At 41.6% G+C, this 22,368-nt stretch overlaps 1 protein-coding gene across 6 annotated transcripts in view; it reads right to left on the reverse strand.

The window, feature by feature from the left end:
* The window catches only part of TRMT1L (tRNA methyltransferase 1L), a 64,254-nt gene that overhangs the window by 35,783 nt on the left and 6,103 nt on the right, over positions 1-22,368 (reverse strand). For 5 of the 6 annotated variants that reach the window (XM_073356671.1, XM_073356673.1, XM_073356668.1 and 2 more), the window contains exons 2-6: positions 11,897-12,046; positions 9,880-9,990; positions 6,837-6,950; positions 4,549-4,613; positions 2,965-3,094 (exon numbers count right to left, since the gene is read on the reverse strand). In XM_073356671.1, coding sequence (XP_073212772.1) covers positions 2,965-3,094; positions 4,549-4,613; positions 6,837-6,950; positions 9,880-9,990; positions 11,897-12,046 — 570 coding nt within the window. Of the gene's footprint in view, positions 1-2,964; positions 3,095-4,548; positions 4,614-6,836; positions 6,951-9,879; positions 9,991-11,896; positions 12,047-19,000; positions 19,221-22,368 lie in introns of those variants that run through there. The other variant, XM_073356672.1, reaches the window with a different exon arrangement.

Here is a 22,368-nt window from a genome sequence, read left to right on the forward strand (position 1 = left end):
AGAGGGGTGGAAGATATTTTCCCACCTCCCTCTGGCCTCGCTGGTCATGCACGTGGCCATGGAACGGGCACACTAGCACTCCAACTCTTACACACGCACCCAGATAACGTGGTGAAATACCTGGACCTCCTGGCATGCAAACACTACTCCGTGGCCCTTCAATTCCACATTTCTGACTATCAAGCTCTGCTAGCGAAGTACGCTTTCAACAATTATACTAAGCTAGTGGAGTTCTTGGAGAACATGACACAGACCAAAGGCCAGTGATTCCAGGCCTTGCTGGATGAGGGCTGCCTGAGGCCAAGTCAGCCTCCAGGCCGCGGTGGGTGCAGTAGACATGTCCTCCTGCTCCCTGGCCACAGAAGTGGCAATGAGGCCTGCATGTGACCACCTCCACCTCCCTGGTGGACGTACCCTAGCATGAGATCTGCCATGTGGCAACATGGTGCTCTGTCCACACCTTCACAGCGTACTATGCCACAGACCAGTGGGCAGCTGCTGATGCCACCATAGGCCGTGCCATCCTGCAACAGGCCTTACCAATCACGTCCTTGCACCCACCTCTGAGCTGATCACTGTTCCATACTCAACCGCATTTGGAATACATATAAGGACCATCACTCTAAGGAGAAGAGGAGGTTACTTACCTGTAACTGGAGGTTCTTTGAGATGTGTAGTCTTTATTTATATTCCAATACCTGCTCACCTTCCTCTCTGCTGCAAACTCTCTATTCTGTGGTAAGAGAGAGACTGAGGGTGCGTCACCCTACAAGGCCTCTTCTAACCTCGCCTGGAGCACATGGCGACATAAGGCAGCCGTGTGTGTCAACAGGCATTGCTGCTGAAAAAATTCTGGCTCCGGTGCATGGAGCACCTGTGCACCCACATTTGGCATACAAATAGGGACCAGACATCTTGAAGAACCTACAGTTACAGGTAACCTCTTCTTTTAATAACTTGCAAAAATAAAGTACCTGAAATCTAGTGCTAAACTATCTTTTTTTTTTTTTTTTTTGAATGAGTGAGTCATTCCAATAATATAATTTAGCTTTTCCAGTTTATCTCCGATCCAGTCAAAAGATTAGTGCATATAATTTATGGGGGTTTGCAATAGGATTCTGATTTACTGAATTATATGAGCAACCTACCATCTACACTTTTATCAACATGCTGTAGACCTGAAGACAGTCAGCTGGTTTCAATAGTCCATGTTTATGCACTTCAAACAAAAACAATTCAGCATTTTGGCATTTATCTGAACTTGATTTATACTTGGGATTGATTTAAAAATAAATGGATGCTGCCAAAACAGAGAGGCATGAAATTAGCCACGCCAGTTTTGTTTTACGGGTACTGTCTCCCACTATCTGTGCCATTCTTTTGAAAAGGTTGGGTATTGACATTTCCAAGATTATCAAGCTAATGCAAAATAATGTTTTTTTATGAGCAAAAAACAGAGCTGTTGCCTGATCTATTAATCGTGTACTAATTATATCAATCACTTAAGAATTCCTAATTAACACTGAGGTTTGGTAGGTTCTCGTCCAAAGATTAGGCCCAGTATTACAATTATTATTCTGATGGGAACCCTGACGTGCACGGTTGCAACACTCTCACTTAGGAAAAGCCTTTGAATTTGCAATAGTTTTACCAACACAATTAGTAAAGTCAAACACTTCAAACCCAGCAATGTAGATAGAGATAATACAGACTGTGCATCTGAGCAGCCATATACTCACACCATCCCTTTCAAAAGGACCTGAAGTATCATTCTCTCCATCATCATCATCACCATCACCAGTAACAGTCATCCTGGCATCTCCCAAGAGTTGCTTTTCCCAAGGGACGCAGGCCGGGATATAACTTCTATAATGTATTACATTGATGCTACTATGCCTAATGCATATTCAGTAAGAGCTTCTCCCCTTTTGTGTTTCCTCACCCTACTAATGTTGGGGTGCCTTTCTCCCATAGGTTACTAGGCCTTTTACCTCAAACTCATTAGCATATACATCAATTAGGTACCATGGCTCTCTTGTGTCAGATATCTGCTGATGTTCCTAACTTAAAATATCCCATATAGCTGCTATAATCTGTCAGCAGTTGAGTCATGACAGTGTTCCATCTTGTGATATCTTATGATCTAGGGCAGTAGTTTTCAACCAGAGGTTCCAGGGCCCCCTAGGGGGCCTTGAGCAGGTTTCAGGGGGGGCCTCCAAGCAGGGCCAGCATTACTTACTGGGGCACAGGGCAGAAAGCCAAAGCTCCACGGCATGAGGCTGAAGCCCAGGTCCCTGAACCCCACCACCAGGGGCTGAAGCTGAAGCCTGAACTATGTAGCTTCGTGGGGGGGGGCCCTGTGGCATAGGACCCCAGGCAATTGCCCTGCTTGTTATGCTCTAATACCAGCCCTGGCTTTTATATGCAGAAAACCAGTTATTGTGGCACAAGTGGGCCATGGAGTTTTTATAGCCTGTTGGGAGGGAGGGAGGGAGGAGTCTCTGAAAGAAAAAGATTCAGAACCTCTGACCTAGGGTTACTCCTGGTTAACTGCGTATGCTAAGGCTTTTGGGCCTTGTGCCTTGTTTAGCTAACCTATTGTCTTTCAGGCCTGAGGCCTGTAAGCTCATTGCTTTACTAGCTTTCTTATGCCGATGCCTTACCTAGCAAATACCTACATGTATAGGCTACAAAGCAGGAGGGCAGAGCAGAGGGTAAACACTACAAACTCAGCACGCCAGCCTTTTGGGGTTATCCAAGAAAAAATGTCAGATTAACAGTTTGGCAACCTATATTATAAAGGATAGATCTCTCTTGTTTTTATTTCCTCCTAACCCTGAGCAAACTTGCTTTTAGCACAGGCTTACTTTTGACAGTCCCTCAAACATATAGCCCAGCTATAACACACAATGCACCGTGTAAAGGAACCATTTACAAATAAAGCAGGAACATTAAATAATTTACCTGCAATATACCTGGACTCAGTTTCTCCTTTGTTCACATGGCGCTTAATATGCCCTATCATGTCAGTCCTTCGCGTGATGGTTGCAGAACAGATGATGCAGTGATAATGGGCTCCCATTTTCGTAGAGCTCTGTAAAGGAGTCAGTGTAGTTTTAAAATACAGGGAAACAAAGTGAGTGAAGTAACACCTGTGCAGCTTTGCTGCTGTAGCGTTTTAGTGAAGATGCCCTACCACATGGGAGCTTCTCCTGTCAGCATAGTTAATCCACCTCTGTGGGAAATGGTAGCTGTCTAGATTGGGGATTAGGATGGTATAACTATGTCACTCAGGGGTGTGGATTTTTCACACCCAAGTGATGTAGTTATACCAATGTATGCTTGTAGTGTAGACCTGACCTGATGTCACAGCTAAATTCAAGGTGGAACAGATTGTTTAGCATAAATAGTTAGCACACACTGAAAGACAACACTCAAGGTGAAGTGGTGAGTTAACACCTCTACAGTCATAAGACAGAAACGGGAGGTTAGTGGGTTACAGATTGTTGTAGTAAACCGTAAATTCAGTGTCCTTATTCAGTCCATGATTTTTAGTGTCTAGCAAAGTTACGAATTTAAGCTTCCATGCTCATTTTTTTGGAAAGTGTTATACAAGTTTCCTTTCAGGATGAGGACTGAGAGTGATTGGATATGGAATGACTGCTTTGTGAAAAGTATTCACCCATAGGTGATAGTGTGTTTTTTCTCTTTTATGTTCATTCGAGAGCACATAAATTGTCTTGTTTTACCCATATAGTTGTTCTTGTTTGGGGCATTTAGTGCACTGGGTGAGGTACACTATGCAGTGATAGGCATGTGTAGGACCCATGGATTTTGCAGGGTGTGTTGGGTGGGTTAAGATCATCACAGCAGTGGAAATGTGTCTACAGGTTTTGCGTCTGTTATGGAAGGGTCTTCCGCTTTGAGTTGGCGTGTCCTGGTCTGTGGGGAGCTTGCTTCTGGGGGGTTGTTGGAAGGCCAGAAGAAGGGGTTCAGGACTTATTTGTTTCAGGATTTAGTTCCCAATAAGTATGCATCGTAATTATTTATTGATATCCCACAGGGTTCTGGACTGCAGACTGCTGACAAAAGTATGTGCACAGAAAAGGCATAGCATGGGAAGTGACAGTACTGGCTTTCTCCATACGACTGCCCCTCTCTCTGTCTGACCCAAAAAGATCACTTCTAGGGGTCAAAAGAATACATTTATTTTCTGTGTCTTAAGTATCTGGCTTCTCCTGTGACTGCAAACAAGGTTGCTGATTAGTCCAAAATGTGGTACTATTTTATGTGACGTTCCATGGTGAACAGGACTGAGACCACCAAATCCATTACACATACCATAGGCCATTCAACTAACATCAGAAAGGTTTAATTCTCACCACCTAAAGATCTTGGCTGAATTTGAATTGGGGATCATAAGGTTCTGTATCCCATTACAGAAAACAACGTATGTTTGAAGACTACACTGAAACACTTCACAAAAGTTCTTCCTAGTTTCCCCTTTTTTATTGAGTAAATGAGCATATGTGATCTAGTATTTGTTACCTGGTCTCCAATGAGGTTTGGCTTCACTGGGCGACAAGGTAAGTGACAGATGCACATTCTGTATCCTGGAAAACAAACTAGTTCTGGTCACCTTACAGTATGGTAAATACATAGTACATAACTATCATATATCATAAGCAATTTGGGGGTAAGGATTATCTTATTTGTTACTTGTTAGTACAATTGTAATGGGATCTTGCTTGAGCACCTTAGGTGCTTCTACAATAAGTAGATGCTATTATTTACTCTTATTATTTATTTGTATTCTGGTACATATATCCTATCAATATAGAGATGCTTCTGCTGTTAAACTTTAAAACAAACAAAAAATCACTGACAGGCACTCAGGTCGCAGAACTGTACTGGGTAGTTGTTAGGACTTGAAACATCTACCTGACTGGTAACCTCTTCAAAAGCATCTAAACTTTTTAGGCTCCTAAGTTCCATTTTCAAAAGAGACTTTTAACCACTTAGGTTCCAAGTCCCATAGACTTCAAATAAAACTCACAGCCTACTAACCAATGAAAATACCTGTGCTGTGAACACCACAAAAGCCTTGACTGCAATTTAAACAAATAAAACACTTTTGTGTACTGTAGGTAAATATAATACTGCCAAACAATTTTCCATATAATAAACTTTAGAAGTGTAACCTACTGTGTCTTCTTATTGGCACCTTGTTCCCCCTTCCTGCCTTCACTCTACATTTGCTTTTCTATAGCAGACCACGCTATCTTTTTCTTTGTTTTGAGCGTGTATGCTCCCTCCCTTCCAATTCCTATTTTTACTATTGGACTTCAATGCATTTTGTAAACAAGTCATCACAATATTGTGCTTACATATAACACATGACAACTAAATACATTGGTATTTGAAACAATTTCTTCAGAACTGAAGAATCTTCCTGATCAGCTTGTACAGCTATATAAAGTAAATGCACAAATGACTATATTGAGAAACTAACTGAAAACTTTTAACTAACAAAACGAAAATCACAAATATTTACAGTTTGAACACTATTTTCATGACTTGCTAAGCAATTACTTTCCATTAAAAAATGCTTAGCTTGAAACTATTTTAAAAGTGTGCAGTAGAAAACAGAGAATCACATACTTTTAGTTTGAGATATTCATCTATATGATAGGCCAAAATTGACTTTCATTTGGTTATACATTACAAAACTTTATGGTATTAGTTAAGTGTCCATACACTATAAAGCTCTGCATTTTATAGAGAGGCTTACTTCTCTGAAATTGGATTAGGTGCAGTGGTGCAAATAGGCCAGTATGCCATACTAGCAAACTATTTATAGCTGGTATGGCATACCGAAAAGACACAGAAGCAGCCCTGCCGGAGAAGAGAGCTGGAGGTCAGGGCTGGGGGGGTTCTGCTCCTTTCCCCACTGCCCCGCCCAGCCCCCTGGAAAAATTCCAGCCCCTTCCCCTGCCCTTCCAAGGAGCTGCGTCTCTGTCTGTGTACCACAGCAGCAGCCCCACCGGAGGAGAGGGCTGGGGGGCGGGGCTGGGAGTTCTGCTCCTTTTCCCGCTGGGAGGGGCAGCGGGGAAAGGAGCGGAATGCCGGCAGCTTCTCCAGCAGCTGAACTGCCCCCAGCCTCACTCCCGCCCCCAGCCCAGTCCTCTGGCGGGGCTGCTGCTGTGGTACACAGAGGGAGGACAGAGAAACAACTCCATGGAAGGGCAGTGGGCAGGCCTGGGGGTTCTGCTCCTTTCCCTGCTGCTGTTCCTGGGAGACTACTGCCCAGAAGTCTCTGGTGCAGCAGGAGGATGACAGAGCTCCCCACTAGGTAACATGGGATGGATGTGGGGAGGAGACGGGGCCCCGGGCTGGGTAGTGAGGAGTCACATGGAGGGTCACATGCTCCCCTTTGCTGGTCTCCGCCCCGCCCTAAGAAATGGATTTTATTTGCACCACTGATTAGGTGTATATAAACAAACTCACATTAAGGTGAAATATCCATAGATATTTCCTGATATTAATATTAAAAAGTAATTTAATATATACATGTAGCAATTTTTAAACTGGCAGAAAAAAATGAAATACAGACACTAACTTTTGCTATAAACACCAAGTTTAAAGAGGAACATACCATTGGCTCTGATTTAGGGTCAAAATCTAGCAGTCTTTATGACAGTGAAACTCCCACTGATGTCAATGGAAATTTTAAATGTACGGGGACTACAGAATTGGGCTCTACGTTGCCACTTAATCTTATGCTGTACTTTGTTCCATAAAATATAAGCAATCTATTCAAGTATAAAAGACTTTACCTTCAAATTCAACAGAAACCTTCCAATGCAAATTTTGAAGGTGGCGATGGAGCTTATGACTATAGCAAGCTTTGAATTTCTCTTCAGGACACAGTGGGCAAGGTTTCTTTCCAGCTGAAAATCCGTATAAGAACAAAACAAGGAGATACAAGTATGCAATTAATAAGCAGATTAGAGTTGTATATGTCGCTATATAGTTGTATACATTTCCATACATTCAACTAATGCATATTTGAGACAAAACATTATTTTCCTCCACATCTAGTATAGGTAGAATTGTGTTTTTGTCTAATAAAAGATTATGCTCTGTAAATTCAGACATATTTAAGTTTATAATCCCAAAATGCCATTCATGCAGGTATCATATGCCCTTTAAAACCTCCAATAACATTTTCTAATTTTTGTTTTATTCATGATGCTCTATCTACTTGTTGCCTCTTGTCTTATACTTAAGATTGTTAGCTCCTTGGGGCAGGGGCCATCTTTTTGTTGTGTGTTTGTAGAGCTTCCTAAGCACTACCACAATACAAATAAATAATAATTATTTCAACCCAATCCACTCTCAGTGAATTGCTCATCAAATAATATTTCAAAGTGTGGCTAATGTCATTTACACAGTCATTTTTCTGACATGTTCTTACTCAACTCATCTTCTCTCTGTGTACTCAGATTCATATCTAGTTACTGACAAACTAAGTTTTTGCTACTTTTTACTCATGAGCACTGTTCCCTCTAAGCTTTACGCGTGCGCACACACAGATCCTAAACCTCACGCACATGTTGAAACACCGCACGCACAAAAATTTGCACAGAAGCACAACAATTTGTACAGAAGAAATTTTTTGCACACATGGCCTGTCAAAAATTAGAGGGAACATTGCTAATGAGCCATGTAAATACAGATTCAGGAGCATGAGTTAGATATTTCTGGCATGGACATCAATCAGAGAATTACACAGTTCTAACTATACAACTTTTGCTATTATTGATGCACAAGGCAGAAAGAACCCAGTTTGACTTTCAGTTTCCAGGTTGAGTTTACCAAGCTCGGAGATGGGGGGAAATTTTACTTGTAAATTTCATCAGGAAGTCATTGAAACACAATACCCATGGAGCCCCACACAGTGCCATTTTCCTCATTTCAGAGTAACTACACTTCAAGCAAAATCTTTTAAAAAAACACATTAATCATAGAAGATCAGGGTTGGAAGGGACCTTAGGAGGTCATCTAGTCCAACCCCCAGCTCAAAGCAGGACCAATACCAACTAAATCATCCCAGCCAGGGCTTTGTCAAGCCGGGTCTTAAAAACCTCTAAGGAAGGAGATTCCACCACCTCCCTAGGAAACCCATTCCAGTGCTTCACCACCCTCCTAGTGAAAAAGTTTTTCCTAATATCCAACCTAAACCTCCCCCACTGCAACTTGAGACCATAACTCCTCGTTCTGTCATCTGCTACCATTGAGAACAGTCTAGATCCATCCTCTTTAGAACCCCCTTTCAGGTAGTTGAAAGCAGCTATCAAATCCCCCCTCATTCTTCTCTTCTGCAGACTAAACAATCCCAGTTCCCTCAGCCTCTCCTCATAAGTCATGTGCTCCAGCCCCATAATCATTTTTGTTGCCCTCCACTGGACTCTTTTCAATTTTTCCACATCCTTCTTGTAGTGTGGGGCCCCAAACTGGACTTAGTACTCCAGATGAGGCCTCACCAATGTCGAATAGAGGGGAATGATCACGTCCCTCGATCTGCTGGCAGTGCCCCTAGTTTGTTTAGTGCTAGAGTCTGCTTTCTCTCTCTCCTCCGAATCTCCAAAACGAACTTTCAGACAAGACTCTTAAATCCCTTCTTTAGAATAAATCATTTTCTCTAGTCTATGTTAAAGCAACAATTCTAGAAACATTAAAGTCAGGGATGTGATGATTAATTTGTATAAGAATCCATTGGCACTGAAAGGTATTCAGAATAACTCAAATGCCACCCTCAAATAAAAATCCAGCTTTCAGAGTCTTATTCTGCTCTGACATATGATTCGTACATGTAACTGTATTAGGTAATTAACAGCAGGTTCACAGTGGCCAGTTGCTTACCCACCATGGAGAAAAGGTATTAGGAAAAATACATTTTTTAATATGGCTTTAGAGGTGTGTTTTAAAGTATATTTTATTAGCTAATTTATTTATAATTAATTTTTATAAAACGTATAGGCTATAGTGAGCCTACTAAATTATTACTTTTTAAATTTTTTAATAAACTTTTAATATTAGAGGTGACTAGATTTAAGGTTTTTTATCCATTGTTTTTGTTTGTTTTAGTCGTTGACTTGTTCTTTTTTTTTTTTTTTAAAAATTTTGAATAGCAGAAACTGCCAAATAATTATGACCTTGCTTTTGAAATCCTGTTTTTCAATTCACCCTTAACTATGTGGTGTTTTGTTTTATTACTTTATAGTAGGTGAGTGCACATAATATGATTGCAATTAGTTTGATCATATTCTGGGGTATATACGACCCTTAAATTCAGGACAACAGCTACGGTCCTGAAAAGAATACTGAGACTAACCTTCCAATGTTTTCTGGCCACGATGCTTCCTGGGGAGGTAACAGTTACAAGTAAAAATGCTTTGAGGCAAGCCAGACAGCGAAATAACAGCTGCAAAGAGGACAACTATTCAAATAATAATCCTATTCTTTTAATTTCAAACAAGGAATATATTGATCACCCCTCTGGCATGACACTAGAAAACAATGTTTGAGCATAACTTCTAGCTGTAGGCCAACAGGGTAACACAATTTTCTTAGCTATGTATGTTCATGACAGTACTGATGCTACTATGCTGAGAGAAAAATAAACAAAAATGGAGCCACTGGGGCCTTTCCTATTTCATTAAGAATGGGGTACATGAAGTGGGAACTGACGTTAGCTAAATGGTGGGGAAAAAACAGTAAGCAATTTAAAAAAACACAAAACTTCCAAACTTGAAGACTCAAACACTCGAGTACAAAAATTTTTTTAAAATAAATTAAAAAGAAGAATGTAAATACCTGCAACATGTTGATCTGTGTTCTGGGTAACAGCTGAGGTAAACTCACTTTCACTCAGGTCAGCTAGTTTCTCTAGATCAGCAAGCTGTTTTTGAATTGAAATATGTTTCTCTAAAAGTTAAAGAGATTTTCAAGTTAAACACTTCTGCTTTCACATCCCAATTATTTTTCAGTTCATATTGTTCTTCTGTCAGCCACTTCAATTCTAATGCTAGCTGAGAGGGAGTCTTGTGCCAGCTGGAATAATATTTTGTATTCTTCACCTTTAAAACTTAGATCTGATGAAAGTGCTATAGACAGAATGGAGTAACTTATCTGAATTCCTACATGTTCCAGATTTATTTATTTTTGTTTTTTAAAGATATTCAAAAAGCTAAACTGAAGAATTTCACACAATGTTTACATCTTATATTTGTGGATTCTTTGCTGATGCCATTCCATAGACTGAGAGCACATCATGAAAAATGTGGTATGCAAATGCAAAACTGTCCTATGAGCTGTTTGGAAAGCCCAATATATTACAGATATACTTTACTATATTAGTACAAAGTACAATTATTAATACAACCATGGCACATTATACACCTCAAATCCCTCATCCATTCTGGGCTGTTTTTCTGGCAGGGTTGAGATTAACTCCCTCTAAAATTACTTTCAGATACTCAAAAAGAACAGGAGTAATTGTGGCACTTTAGAGACTAACAAATTTATTAGAGCATAAGCTTTTGTGGGCTACAGCCCACTTCATCAGATGCACAGAATGGTACATATAGTAAGAAGATCTATATATATATCTGTATGCACACACATACAGAGAAGGTGAAGTTGCCATACAAACTGTAAGAGGCTAATTAATTCAGATGAGCTATTATCAGCAGGAGAAAAAAAACTTTTTGTAGTGATAATAAAGATGGCCCATTTAGACAGTTGACAAGAAGGTGTGAGGATACTTAACCCATGTTTTTGTTTTTTAAAGATATTCAAAAAGCTAAACTGAAGAATTTCACACGTTTACATCTTTTATTTGTGGATTCCCATGTTAAGTATTCTCACACCTTCTTGTCAACTGTCTGAATGGGCTATCTTGATTATCACTACAAAAGTTTTTTTTCTCATGCTGATAATAGCTCATCTTAATTAATTAGCTTCTTACAGTTTGTATGGCAACTTCCACCTTCTCTGTATGCATATCTATTTATCTATCTTCATGCTATATGTTCCATTCTATGCATCTGATGAAGTGGGCTGTAGCCCACAAAAGCTTATGCTGTAATAAATTAGTTAGTCTCTAAGGTGCCCCAAGTACTCCTGTTCTTTTTGCGGATACAGACTAACACGGCTGCTCCTCTGAAACCTTTCAAATACTCACAACTTCTCTTGCTTTTACTAAATTCGGCACCATTCCTTACTGACAGATAACCAGTCTGGCTGTTGCCTTTACATACTGTATTGCGCGGCTCTGACACAGGAGACCCAGATTCATTATAATACTTGACTTTATAGTGGTTTTCCACTTTTAAAACCTTTTAAAAACCTTAAACTTCACAGTACCTTATGAGGTAGGGAAACTGAAGCAGGGATTACATTACTTGCCCAAGGCCAGGGAGCTCGTAAGTGTTGGAACTGGAATTACGACCCAGAAATTTCTAGCTCCCAGTTCTGTGCTCAATACAATGCCTTTCTCTAGTCCCTGTCACGGATCTGAACCAAGAGAATGAAAAAGGTGGCACTTTCAGTTACAATATGGATGCAGACCCCAGCTCTTTCACAACATGACTTGTTTTATGCTCCTGTGTCAGTAAGCACCTTAGAAGAGATTTCTAGAAATGATTCAGGGGAAAATACCAGCTCAGATGAAAAACATCTGAAATCCAGGGCGTCAGAGGGAGTACAGCCTTTTCTGTGTATCAGTATATATTTGTGGCTGAAATAGAAACTGGAGCACAACCTGTACTATGACATTTCACATCCTTTCCCCCTCCCCTACTATAAAGATTCCTGCAGTTTATTAGCAAACCTCTTGGAGAATCAGATGAGGCATCCAAAATAGTACTATCAGACTCCCTTATAGACTCTTGTTCTGTTCTTTCCTCTTTGTTTTTCATTTCTGCTTCAGACATGTACACATCTAGTTTGTTATCCATTTTTCCAGAAACAACCACGCCATCTTAAAAAAAAAAACAAAAACAGAAACCAATCAACTTGTTTATATAACATTTGAATGATGTGTTAATTATGGTTTCAGTTTCCCATTCTTTCCCGCTACATATCACATACGAAAAGGATTGCAGTGACTTTGGAGAGAGGAGCGTAACTCAGGGTACCTACATCTCATTTTTGAAAAACAGCCAGGAAAATTTATTACCTCTGACAGAAAAATCTACTCACCCACCCTGAACATGGAGAGTCTGATGTTAATGAAATATTTCTATTTCACTTGCTTGTCAAAAATTAAATTTATCTATCCTGGGCAAGTAGAATTTTACAAAACTGATATAGGTTATTAAACAAAATTTGGATAAACATTACTTTGGATCGAGGACTCAGGGTATGTCTACACTGCAAGTGAAGATGTGATCATAGCATGCGTAGGCATACCTGTGCTAGCATTATTCTAGATAGTATGGGTAATAGCAGCAGCAATGATATAGAAGGATGGGCTTCAGCATGGTCTAGCAATCAGAGTACAAGCACTTTGGGGACTTGTGTCTGTACTCTGGTTGTTAAACTGTGCTGCTATGTCTACACTACTATTGTTACTCACGTTAGCTAGCCTCAAATAAGCATAGGTGTGCCTACCTGTGATACAGTCACACCTTTATCTGCAGTGCAAACATACCCTCAAACTAGATGGTTCTAATCTAGGCAAAAATGTTGTAACGTGACATAATTTCTCTCCCCTCCATTGCATTTTCTTTAAGATAGGAACTACAAGATATTACAGAGATAGGAGAGACATCTTCTATAAATGGGGATTCCCTTTTAAACTGCTGTTTATTTTTCAAAACCATTTTTATAGTTTCTACGATCCAAAAGAAGAAAACATTCCTTTGGAATTTAGAATCTGTGGCCAAAAGAATACAGTGAAGCATTTGGAGAAAATACAGATGATGAACATGCATCCGACGAAGTGGATATTCACCCACGAAAGCTTATGCTCCAATAGTCTGTCAGTCTATAATGTGCCACAGGACTCTTTGCTGTTTTTACAGATGATGAAGTAAATTTTACTTTCTGGCAGATGGCAGAGCCTAAGATGAGTGCACAGGGAATGAAAACAAAGACAGAAAACCCCTGTCAGGCCAGAAACCCATAAAGTAGACAAGAATAAGGTATCCAAACTCCAGGAATCTATTTTAAAATATAGCTAATTAGTACTTAATAATTTAAAATAACACGTAGAGGAATTCAAAGGGGGGGGGCACTGGAGATGGAGGCCAAGAAATGAATTTAGAGAATTTGATGGGAGAAGCTCAGGGTCCAAACTCAGTGTGTTAGCTTAATAATGATAAATGATCATGGGTGGCAGCTATAATAGGCCAGGGAAGGCTAAGCCACAGTGGCTCTGCCCCTTCTCCGAGCCCCCACCGTCTGCTGCTGCCTGCCTGCCATTGCTTGCTGCATCTGCCTGGCGTGGCTGGGGCTGGCCTGGAGCTTGGGGGGGCCGGGGTGCAGCCCGGCTGGGGGGCGTCTCGGCCCGGCTTGGCCAGGGTTGGCCTGGTTTGGCCGGGCAGCTCGGTCAGGCGCTCAGTGGGGTTAGGGGGTGGCTTGGCCCTGCGTGGCTGGGGTGGGGAGCCCTGGGGCTCCTGCAGTCACGGGGGGCCCCCCCCAAGGCTCCTCCTGTTACAGGGATGGGGTCGGGTGTAAGGGGCGCAGCTGGCGGGCTAGCCTCCCCAAAGCGGGTGTTCACCCACCACCCATGTAAAAAAGGTTAACTGTTTGCAAGTGGTAGGAGCCAGTTATTGAAAGAGTTTCCAATTCTTCGTGAAAGTCCTATTATTTAGCAGCCAGCTTTTATAAGTGGAAAGTACACAGGCAAAGGGAAAGATTCTAGCTATTTGGGGATATGTTCTTATATTGTTTATCAATTAAATAAGCAGAGGGGGAATGGAGGAGAAATTCCATCATATATATAAAATTAATACATGTGCGAAATTCAAATGAGATGTGACTAAATGTGTTACATGTGCTAAAACTGATTTAGTCTTCATGTCTAAATTGCTAAAAACCAAAATAATTAGCAACTGGTACAATTGTGTAGTCAGTTCATGCAGCAATAGAAGCCGTATTTGAATGCTGGAACTTAAGTGCAAAACTGAGAGGATGAATTGTTTGAGCTTTCAGGATAAAAGTACAGGTTACTGCACTCAAAAAACTACACAATATGATATACCAAAATAAATTATTAAGAAAAGCTTAATAAAAAGTGAGCTTAGAAGCGGAGCATTTAATTTGTTGTAAACCGTTAGGAACTGCATTGTCAGACAGAGTTAAGACAACTATCTGAACTGGTGCAACTTCCTATCCAGAGTGGGGACAAACTGGTTCAGACTGCATTGGTTCTGCCAGAGGTGAGCAGACCATAGGCCAGGTTTTCCAACACCTTGCACTGTCAGTAGTCATTTACAACAAGGCAAAGCAAATATAAAGTAGAGAGATCTGTTCAGGACTAATTTTTAGGCCTGACCTCAAGAGCATCATGTCGTTTTTCTGACCTGTTTGTTCTCCCTGAACTTGAGTCACCATTGCCCATGGTCTCAGCATGATAGCAGCTGGCTGTGCCACTACCAGTGGCTGTATGCTCTGCTCCTGCCAACTGCTGCCCGTTGCTGCACCCTATGTGTGTTGCCGAGTGAGAGGTGCTGCAGCTCCTCAGTAGGCACACACAGTGCAGTGAAGTGGTGGTAGCAGGCTGGAGCAGGGCACGCAGCTGCCACTGTGCTGACACTACGAGCAGGAAGAAAAGGAGTACTTGTGGCACCTTAGAGACTAACAAATTTATCTGAGCATAAGCTTTCATGAGCTACACGAAAGCTTATGCTCAAATAAATTGGTTAGTCTCTAAGGTGCCACAAGTACTCCTTTTCTTTTTGCGAATACAGACTAACACGGCTGCTTCTCTGAAACCTGTCACGAGCAGGAAGAGAGTCAATTAAACCCATCAGAGTCCAATTGTTTTCCCACCTGATCCGACACTTCCAGTTGGGTCCCATCCGGTTCAAGTCAAGTTCCATGGCTTTAGCGTAAAGCACTAACTCTGAAAAATAGGATTTCACACTAACTTTGTGCTTATGTAAATAACCTGATGTAGAGGGGAAGTGAAGGCAGATATAAATATATGAAGAAATGGGAAGTTGACAGTAATGAATATAAATCAGAAGCTATGAATTGTAGAAAATTAAAAAGGAAAGCAAAGGGACACATGGAGAAATCTGTGGCACCCAGAGTTTAGGACAATAAGAATCCTGAATTTCGTACAGGAGGTGTGCTCGCAGGCGGGGCGCTCTTAACTGCACAACATTAGTGGGGATTGTGAGTTCTGCAGAGAGATACTTCTCCCAGCTTGTGGCACCTTAGAGACTAACCAATTTTATTTGAGCATAAGCTTTCGTGAGCTACAGCTCACTTCATCGGATGAAGTGAGCTGTAGCTCACGAAAGCTTATGCTCAAATAAATTGGTTAGTCTCTAAGGTGCCACAAGTACTCCTTTTCTTTTTGCGAATACAGACTAACACGGCTGTTACTCTGAAACTTCTCCCAGCTTGTGCCCCTGGAGCAGGGAGTCAGTATTTTGTTTAGGAACAGAGACAGGGTGATTAAGATAAGAAAAGGCTGGTAATTAAATTAAGGATCTGGAAGTCATTAGATGAACCTGTAAAACAGGAATCCCACTGCAGGGGGTGGGGGTATTGAAGAAATCCCCACCCCCTGAGTCTGTAGGAGACTCAGAAGAAATACAGCCAAGCCCTCTAAGCCAAGTTTACATTCAGAAAAGAGGGAGATGTGAGGGATGTAGGTGAAAAGAAGGGCCCAAAACCCAGGGATGGGATAGCTGTGGTATACAGAAGTTCCCACTCTACCTGTAGTACTTATGTGGCCACATCACCATAGTATCTGAGTGTCTCACATCACAGGCCCTCGGTGAGGTAGAGCAGTGCTGTTATCCCCATTGTGCAGATGGGGCACTGAGGCACAGAGAAACTAAAGGCCAGATTTTCAAAGGTATTTAGGCACTTAGAGGGATTTTTAAAGCCCCTAGAAGGTTAGATGCTTTGTACTTCCCATGCCTAGCTGCATCTTTGGGTGCCTAAAAACCTTTGAAACCCTGTCCCTAAGGTCAAACAGGAAGTCTGGGGGTGGGGGGGGGAATAGAACTCAGGTCTCTCAGGGCTAGCTCCCTATCCACTGTACCAGCCTATCCCTCTGCTGCATGCTACAGAAGAGAGGGATCTGATAGATGGGAGCAAAACCAAGAAGGCTAGTTCTCGGAGACTCCAGCAGTTGGTCCCAGGTGATTGGGAAGGATATCAAGGTTGACAGTATGAAAAGCAGCATAGTAGAAAAAAAGAAAGAAAGAAAATAATCAGATGCAAGGGGTGGCATGTCCTACCCCAGGTTGAGTTGCAGAGCAATGCTTGCTGTGCAATTTTAGATTTTCACTGAAATACCATTTTGTTTTGTCATTTTTTATTCAGAGTTAGAGAAGAGGAAGGAATTGTTGTATGAGTATCAGATGTGTCTAGGCCTCAAATTCTTAGGTTTTCAGTTATATTCAGGCCAACTGCAGAACAAAGAAGAGAAACTGCATCCACAGAGTCCATAAAGTTGACAATTACTGTCATTATCTGTATAATTCACTGGGCACTATCTGTTTGTTCAGCACTGCTCAGACGATGCCAGAAAATGTAGTCCTTGAGCCAATGCGTATTAGATGTATAACTCTGGATAAGATGGCTCAGATATTTAGGTATGAAGTGTATAGTTATTGACCAAATGTTATCACATGTTCACTGTGATTTTAATGTCTATGAATGGAGGTGCTGATGGCAATAGAAGTTTTACTTTATTAAGGACTGGAAGATTGACCCTCCAACGTTCTTTCAAGAGGAAGAGCTGCCAAGAGCTCCTGTGTCTGTTTATTTTCCTTTCCTGCCTTCAGGCCCTGATATACCTTAAAAGTCTCAATTTTTTTCTCAACTTTAAAATGTGGAATTTTCTTTGTGTTTGGTTTTAAATATTCTCCTGTGAAAACTGCAACACAATGACTGTAGTGTTGTGTTCAAACCTTCTGGAAAGTAATTAGCTTTTAAACAAAAATGAAAGCAGTGTTGCTAACTCTCATGAGTTTGTCATGAGTGTCATGATAATTATTTTGCATGGGTCAAGTATCAGGGGATAGCCATGTTAGTCTGTATCCACAAAAACAACAAGGAGTCAGGGGCACTTTAAAGACTAACAGATTTATTTGAGCATAAGCTTTCGTGGGTAAAAAACCCCACTTCTTCAGATGCATGGAGTGAAAATTACGGCTGCAGACATAAATATACTGACACATGAAGGGAGTTACCTCACAAGTGGAGAACCAGTGTTGACAGGGCCAATTCGATCAGGATGGATGTAGTCCACTCCCAATAATAGATGAGTCCTATTATTGGGAGTGGACTACATCCATCCTGATCGAATTGGCCCTGTCAACACTGGTTCTCCACTTGTGAGGTAACTCCCTTCATGTGTCAGTATATTTATGTCTGCAGCCGTAATTTTCACTCCATGCATCTGAAGAAGTGGGGTTTTTTACCCACGAAAATAAATAAAATAAATAAATAAATAAACAAACAAATAAATCTGTTAGTCTTTAAGGTGCCACCGGACTCCTTGTTGTTTTTCTGATAATTCTTGTTTTTCTTAAAGTCCCAGCTCCTGGAGTCAAGTGAATATGTGATGATTTCAGCCTTCATTCTTAAAGAAAAAGTGAGTTTCTAGCCCTTGTGGCTGTGGAGAAAGCTTAAAAATGTTAACCCGGTACACCCTCAAGACTCAAAAAGCCAAAGAGTAATAAAAAGAACACCAAATCTACTATTTTACGTAATCTTATTATTTTAAAGCCAGTCTCATGGTTTTTGTGAGCCTGACTCATGATTTTGGAACATTTGGGTTTGGCAACACTGTGAAAGTGACTTGAAGTGTCATTTTCACTCTTGTTTAAAATCAGATTCTAGTCTATTATTTGTAGTGGAGGTAACACCCTGAGATGCAGTTTAAACTCAGTCTAAAAACTCCTTGCCCTAGTAGGATGTTTCCAAAAGTTAAAGGATCTATTCCAAGCTTGGTGAACTGAAAAAAAGTGATAGAAAGTAATCCACTAGATTTTTCTACAGTTGTTGCAATTGTTGTATTCAAATGTTAGTAACGAAGTAAGAATATACATTAAGATTTTAAAGCTAAGCAGTGACCCTTAAGTGAATTGACACAAAGTGTCAGAACATGTTAGTATTAGAGCTGATTGGGTCAGTATTTATTTAATTTTCTTTCTTTCTATGGGAATTAGATACAGTGCTCCTGTCAAATAATAATTTCTAAGTTATTATCAGCAAAAAAACGAGTGTTTTCAGGTACCCCAGTAGCCCCTGGAATCACAGTTAAAGTTGCCACTCCTCCAAAATCTGAAATGGCGCCCCTGTTAGATGTAAATGGTATAATTATTAATAATAATGAAGAAAGGGAAGAAATGTTCAATAAATATTTCTGTTTTCCATGGGGGGGAGGAAGGAAAACAGATGATCTAGTCAGATCAAATGTCATGACAACACTCTTGCCTTTCCACTAATACAGTGGTTCTCAAACTTTTGTACTGGTGACCCCTTTCACACAGCAAGCCTCTGAGTGCAACCTCCCCTTACAAATTAAAAACACTTTTTAAAATATTTAACATTATTATAAATGCTGCAGGTGAAGCAGGGTTTGGGGTGGAGGCTGACAGCTCACTTCCCCCCACGTAATAACCTCAAGACCCCGACAGGTCATGGCCCCCAGTTTGAGAACCCCTGCACTAATATCTCAGAAGGAGGTTAAACAGCAGCAATTAACGTTAGACATTTTAAAATCATTAAGTCCAGATACCTTGCATCCAAAGGTCCTAAAAGAGCTGGATGAGGAGCTTGTTGGATCATTAATTTGATATTCAATAGGTTCTGGAGCACTGGGGAAATCCCAGAAGACTGGAAGAAAGCTAATGTTGTGCCAATATTTTAAAAGGGTAAATTGGATGACCCAGGTAAAGATAGGCCCGTCAGCCTGATCCCAGGCAAAATACTGGAGTGGCTGATACACAACATGATTACTAAGGAAATAAAAGACGGTAACATAATTAATGCCTATCAACATGGGTTTATGGAAAATAGATCCTGTCAAAATAACTTGACATAATTTTTTATGAGATTACAAGTTTGGTTGATAAAGGTAGTGGTGTTGATATATTTACACTTCTGTCAAGTGTTTGACTAAGTACCATGTGCCATTTTGATTAAAAAACTAGAACATAAAATTAACATGGCACATATTAAAAGGATTAAAAGCTGGCTCACTGATAGATCTAAAAATGTAACTGTTAATAGGAAGTAGTTATTGAATGGGAGGTTCTCTTACTGGGGTCCTGCAGGTATCAATTCTTGGCCTTACACTATATAACATTTTTATTAGTGACCTGGAAGAAAATATCAAATCATAATTGATAAAGTTTCCAGATGACACATAAATTGTGGGGAGTGGTAAATAATAAAGAGGATAAGTCACTGATTTACAGCGATCTGGATCATTGGGAAACTGGGCACACGCAAACAATATATGTTTTAATATGGCTAAATGTAAATGTGTACATCTAGGAAAAAGAAAGTAGACCATGCTTACAAGATGGGGGATTATCCTGGGAAGAACCGAATCTGAAAAAGATTTTGGGAATGGTGGATAATCACCTGAATATGAGCTCCTAATATGATGCTGCGGCCAATGCAATGCAAGGATGCATAATACTGTGTCAAATTCTGGTGCCCTCAAGAAGAATGTTGATAAATTGGAGAGGGTTCAGAGAGGAGCCATGAGAACAATTAAAGGAATAGAAAGTGCCTTTTAGTGAAAGATTAAAGAAGCTCAACCTATTTAGCTTAACTAAGAGAAGGTTAAGAAATGAATTGATTAATCTATTAGTACCTACATGTTGAAAAAATATTTGGGCACGTCTACTCTGGCAAAGTTACAGTGCCGGCGGTTACAGCGCTGCTCAGAGAGTGCAGAAATGAAACCGCTGTTGGGTGTTCACACTGTCAGCTGCCTGCGCAATAGCGTGTTCACACTTGCGGCAATATTCGGAGTGGTGCATTCTGGGCAGCTATCCCACAGAACACCTCTTTCTCTTCTGCAGCTAAGACTTATGGGAAGGTGGAGGGGGTTGCGGGGCATCCTGTGTCCTGTCCCAATGCCCCGTGATGCATTGCTTCGCATCCCAGAAATTCCTGTGCTTCCGTCCACATTTGGAGCCATCTTTCAATGGTTTGTGTACTGCACGCCCTGCCTTTTGGGGCTGCAAGAACAGATCCCGAACTGTTGACCAGTATGCTGCTTGCTCTGACTAACATGTCATGAGTGGCAGTGGAGTTATTCCTTAAACTACAAAGGGAAGAGGAGTGCGATATTGATCTCACCACGCGTAGTAGCTACGACACGAGATTGCTTGTGGCATTCATGGAGGTGCAGACCACAGTGGAACGCCACTTTGGGGCTCGGGAAACAAGCACTGAGTGGTGGAATCACATCGTCATGCATGTCTGGGATGACTAGCAGTGGCTACAGAACTTTTGGATGAGGAAAGCCACATTCATGGGACTGTGTGATAAGCTTGCCCCAGCCCTGCGGCGCAAGGACATGAGAATGAGAGCTGCCCTATTGTTGGAGAAGGGCGTGGCAATTGCACTGTGGAAGCTGGCTACTCCAGACTGCTACCAATTGGTTGCTAACCAGTTTGGAGTGGGAAAGTCAACCATTGGACTCGTGTTGACAGAAGTGTGCAGGGTCATTAATCGCATCCTGATCCGAAAGACTGTAACTCTGGGCAACATGCATAACATAGTGGATGGCTTTGCACAAATGGGCTTCCCTAATTGCGGAGGGAAGATAGATGGCACGCATATTCCAATTCTGGCACCAGACCATCTAACCACCAAGTAGATTAATTACAAGGGGTATTTCTCAGTGGTCCTCCAGGCACTTGTGGATCACCGTGGGCGTTTCACAGCCATTAACGCAGGCTTCTTTTGGAACACTGGCCTGTTCAGGAAGCTGCAAGCAAGGACTTTCTTCCCGGACAAGATCATCACCGTAGGGGAAGTCAAAATGCCTATTGTGATCCTAGGAGACCCCGCCTATCCCTTAATGCCATGGCTTATGAAGCCATATACAGGGCAACTTAACAGTAACAAGGAGCGGTTCAATAACAGGCTGAGCAAGTGCAGAATGACTGTTGAGTGTGCCATTTAAAAGCCCGCTGGCACTGCCTCTATGGGAAGCTGGACCTGGCCATATTCCTTTGCTTATAGCTGGGTGCTGTATGCTCCATATTTGTAAAGGGAAGGGTGAAAGCTTCACTCAGGGCTGGACCGCAGAGGCTCAGCGCCTGGAGGCTGAGTTTGAGCAGCCAGAGACCAGGGGTATTAGAGGGGCACAGCACGGGACCACAAGGATCAGGGATGCCTTAAGGCAGCAATTTGAAGCTGAAAGCCACTAATATTTGTTGCTATGCTTGGGAGTGCAGTGCTTGTAATGCTAGGAGGTGATTGGTGCACATGATGCAATAAGGGGGTTTAAACTGTATGTTGCTTGAAGTGCTCTTTTTGCTTTCAATTAATAGAATAAAGATTGCTTTCAAACCAAACCAATTCTTTTAATAAAAGACAACAACTGGAGGAGAGAGTCAAACAAAAACCCCATCAGCAGTGAGGAGGATGGGGGAAGGGAAGGTTCCAGGAGGAGAAGGGGTCCCAGGATGGATAAAGATTTGTGTATGTTCAGGGATCATATCCAACCTTCTCCTCTGGAGTACAATGCAATGGGTACTGTACTTCAGGAAGGCCAAACTGCAGAGGGATGGGTGTTGAGTGCTGTGGATAGTGGGAGTCCACAGTGCTGGACTGTGAGGGGGAGAAGTGGAATGCTGCGGGTATAGAGTGGAGCCAGGAGGTTGATAAGAGTGTGTTGGTGGTGTCTGGGGGTCGCACGAGAAAGAGTTTTGCGACAGGGGCTGCAGGGGAGGGCAGGTGCAGAGCTGCACAGTTTGAAAAGCTAGTATCACCTGGAGCATGTCTGCTTGGTGCTCCATAACCTTTAAGAGCCGCTCCGTGACTTAATTCTGACGTGCCGTGTTCTCCTTTCGGTCCCTCTTCTCACTGACCTGCCACTCCTTCAGTTCCTGTTTCTCAGTGGCAGAGTGCATCATAACA

Source organism: Lepidochelys kempii, chromosome 8, assembly GCF_965140265.1.
Source record: "Lepidochelys kempii isolate rLepKem1 chromosome 8, rLepKem1.hap2, whole genome shotgun sequence".
Lineage (NCBI taxonomy): Eukaryota > Metazoa > Chordata > Testudines > Cheloniidae > Lepidochelys > Lepidochelys kempii.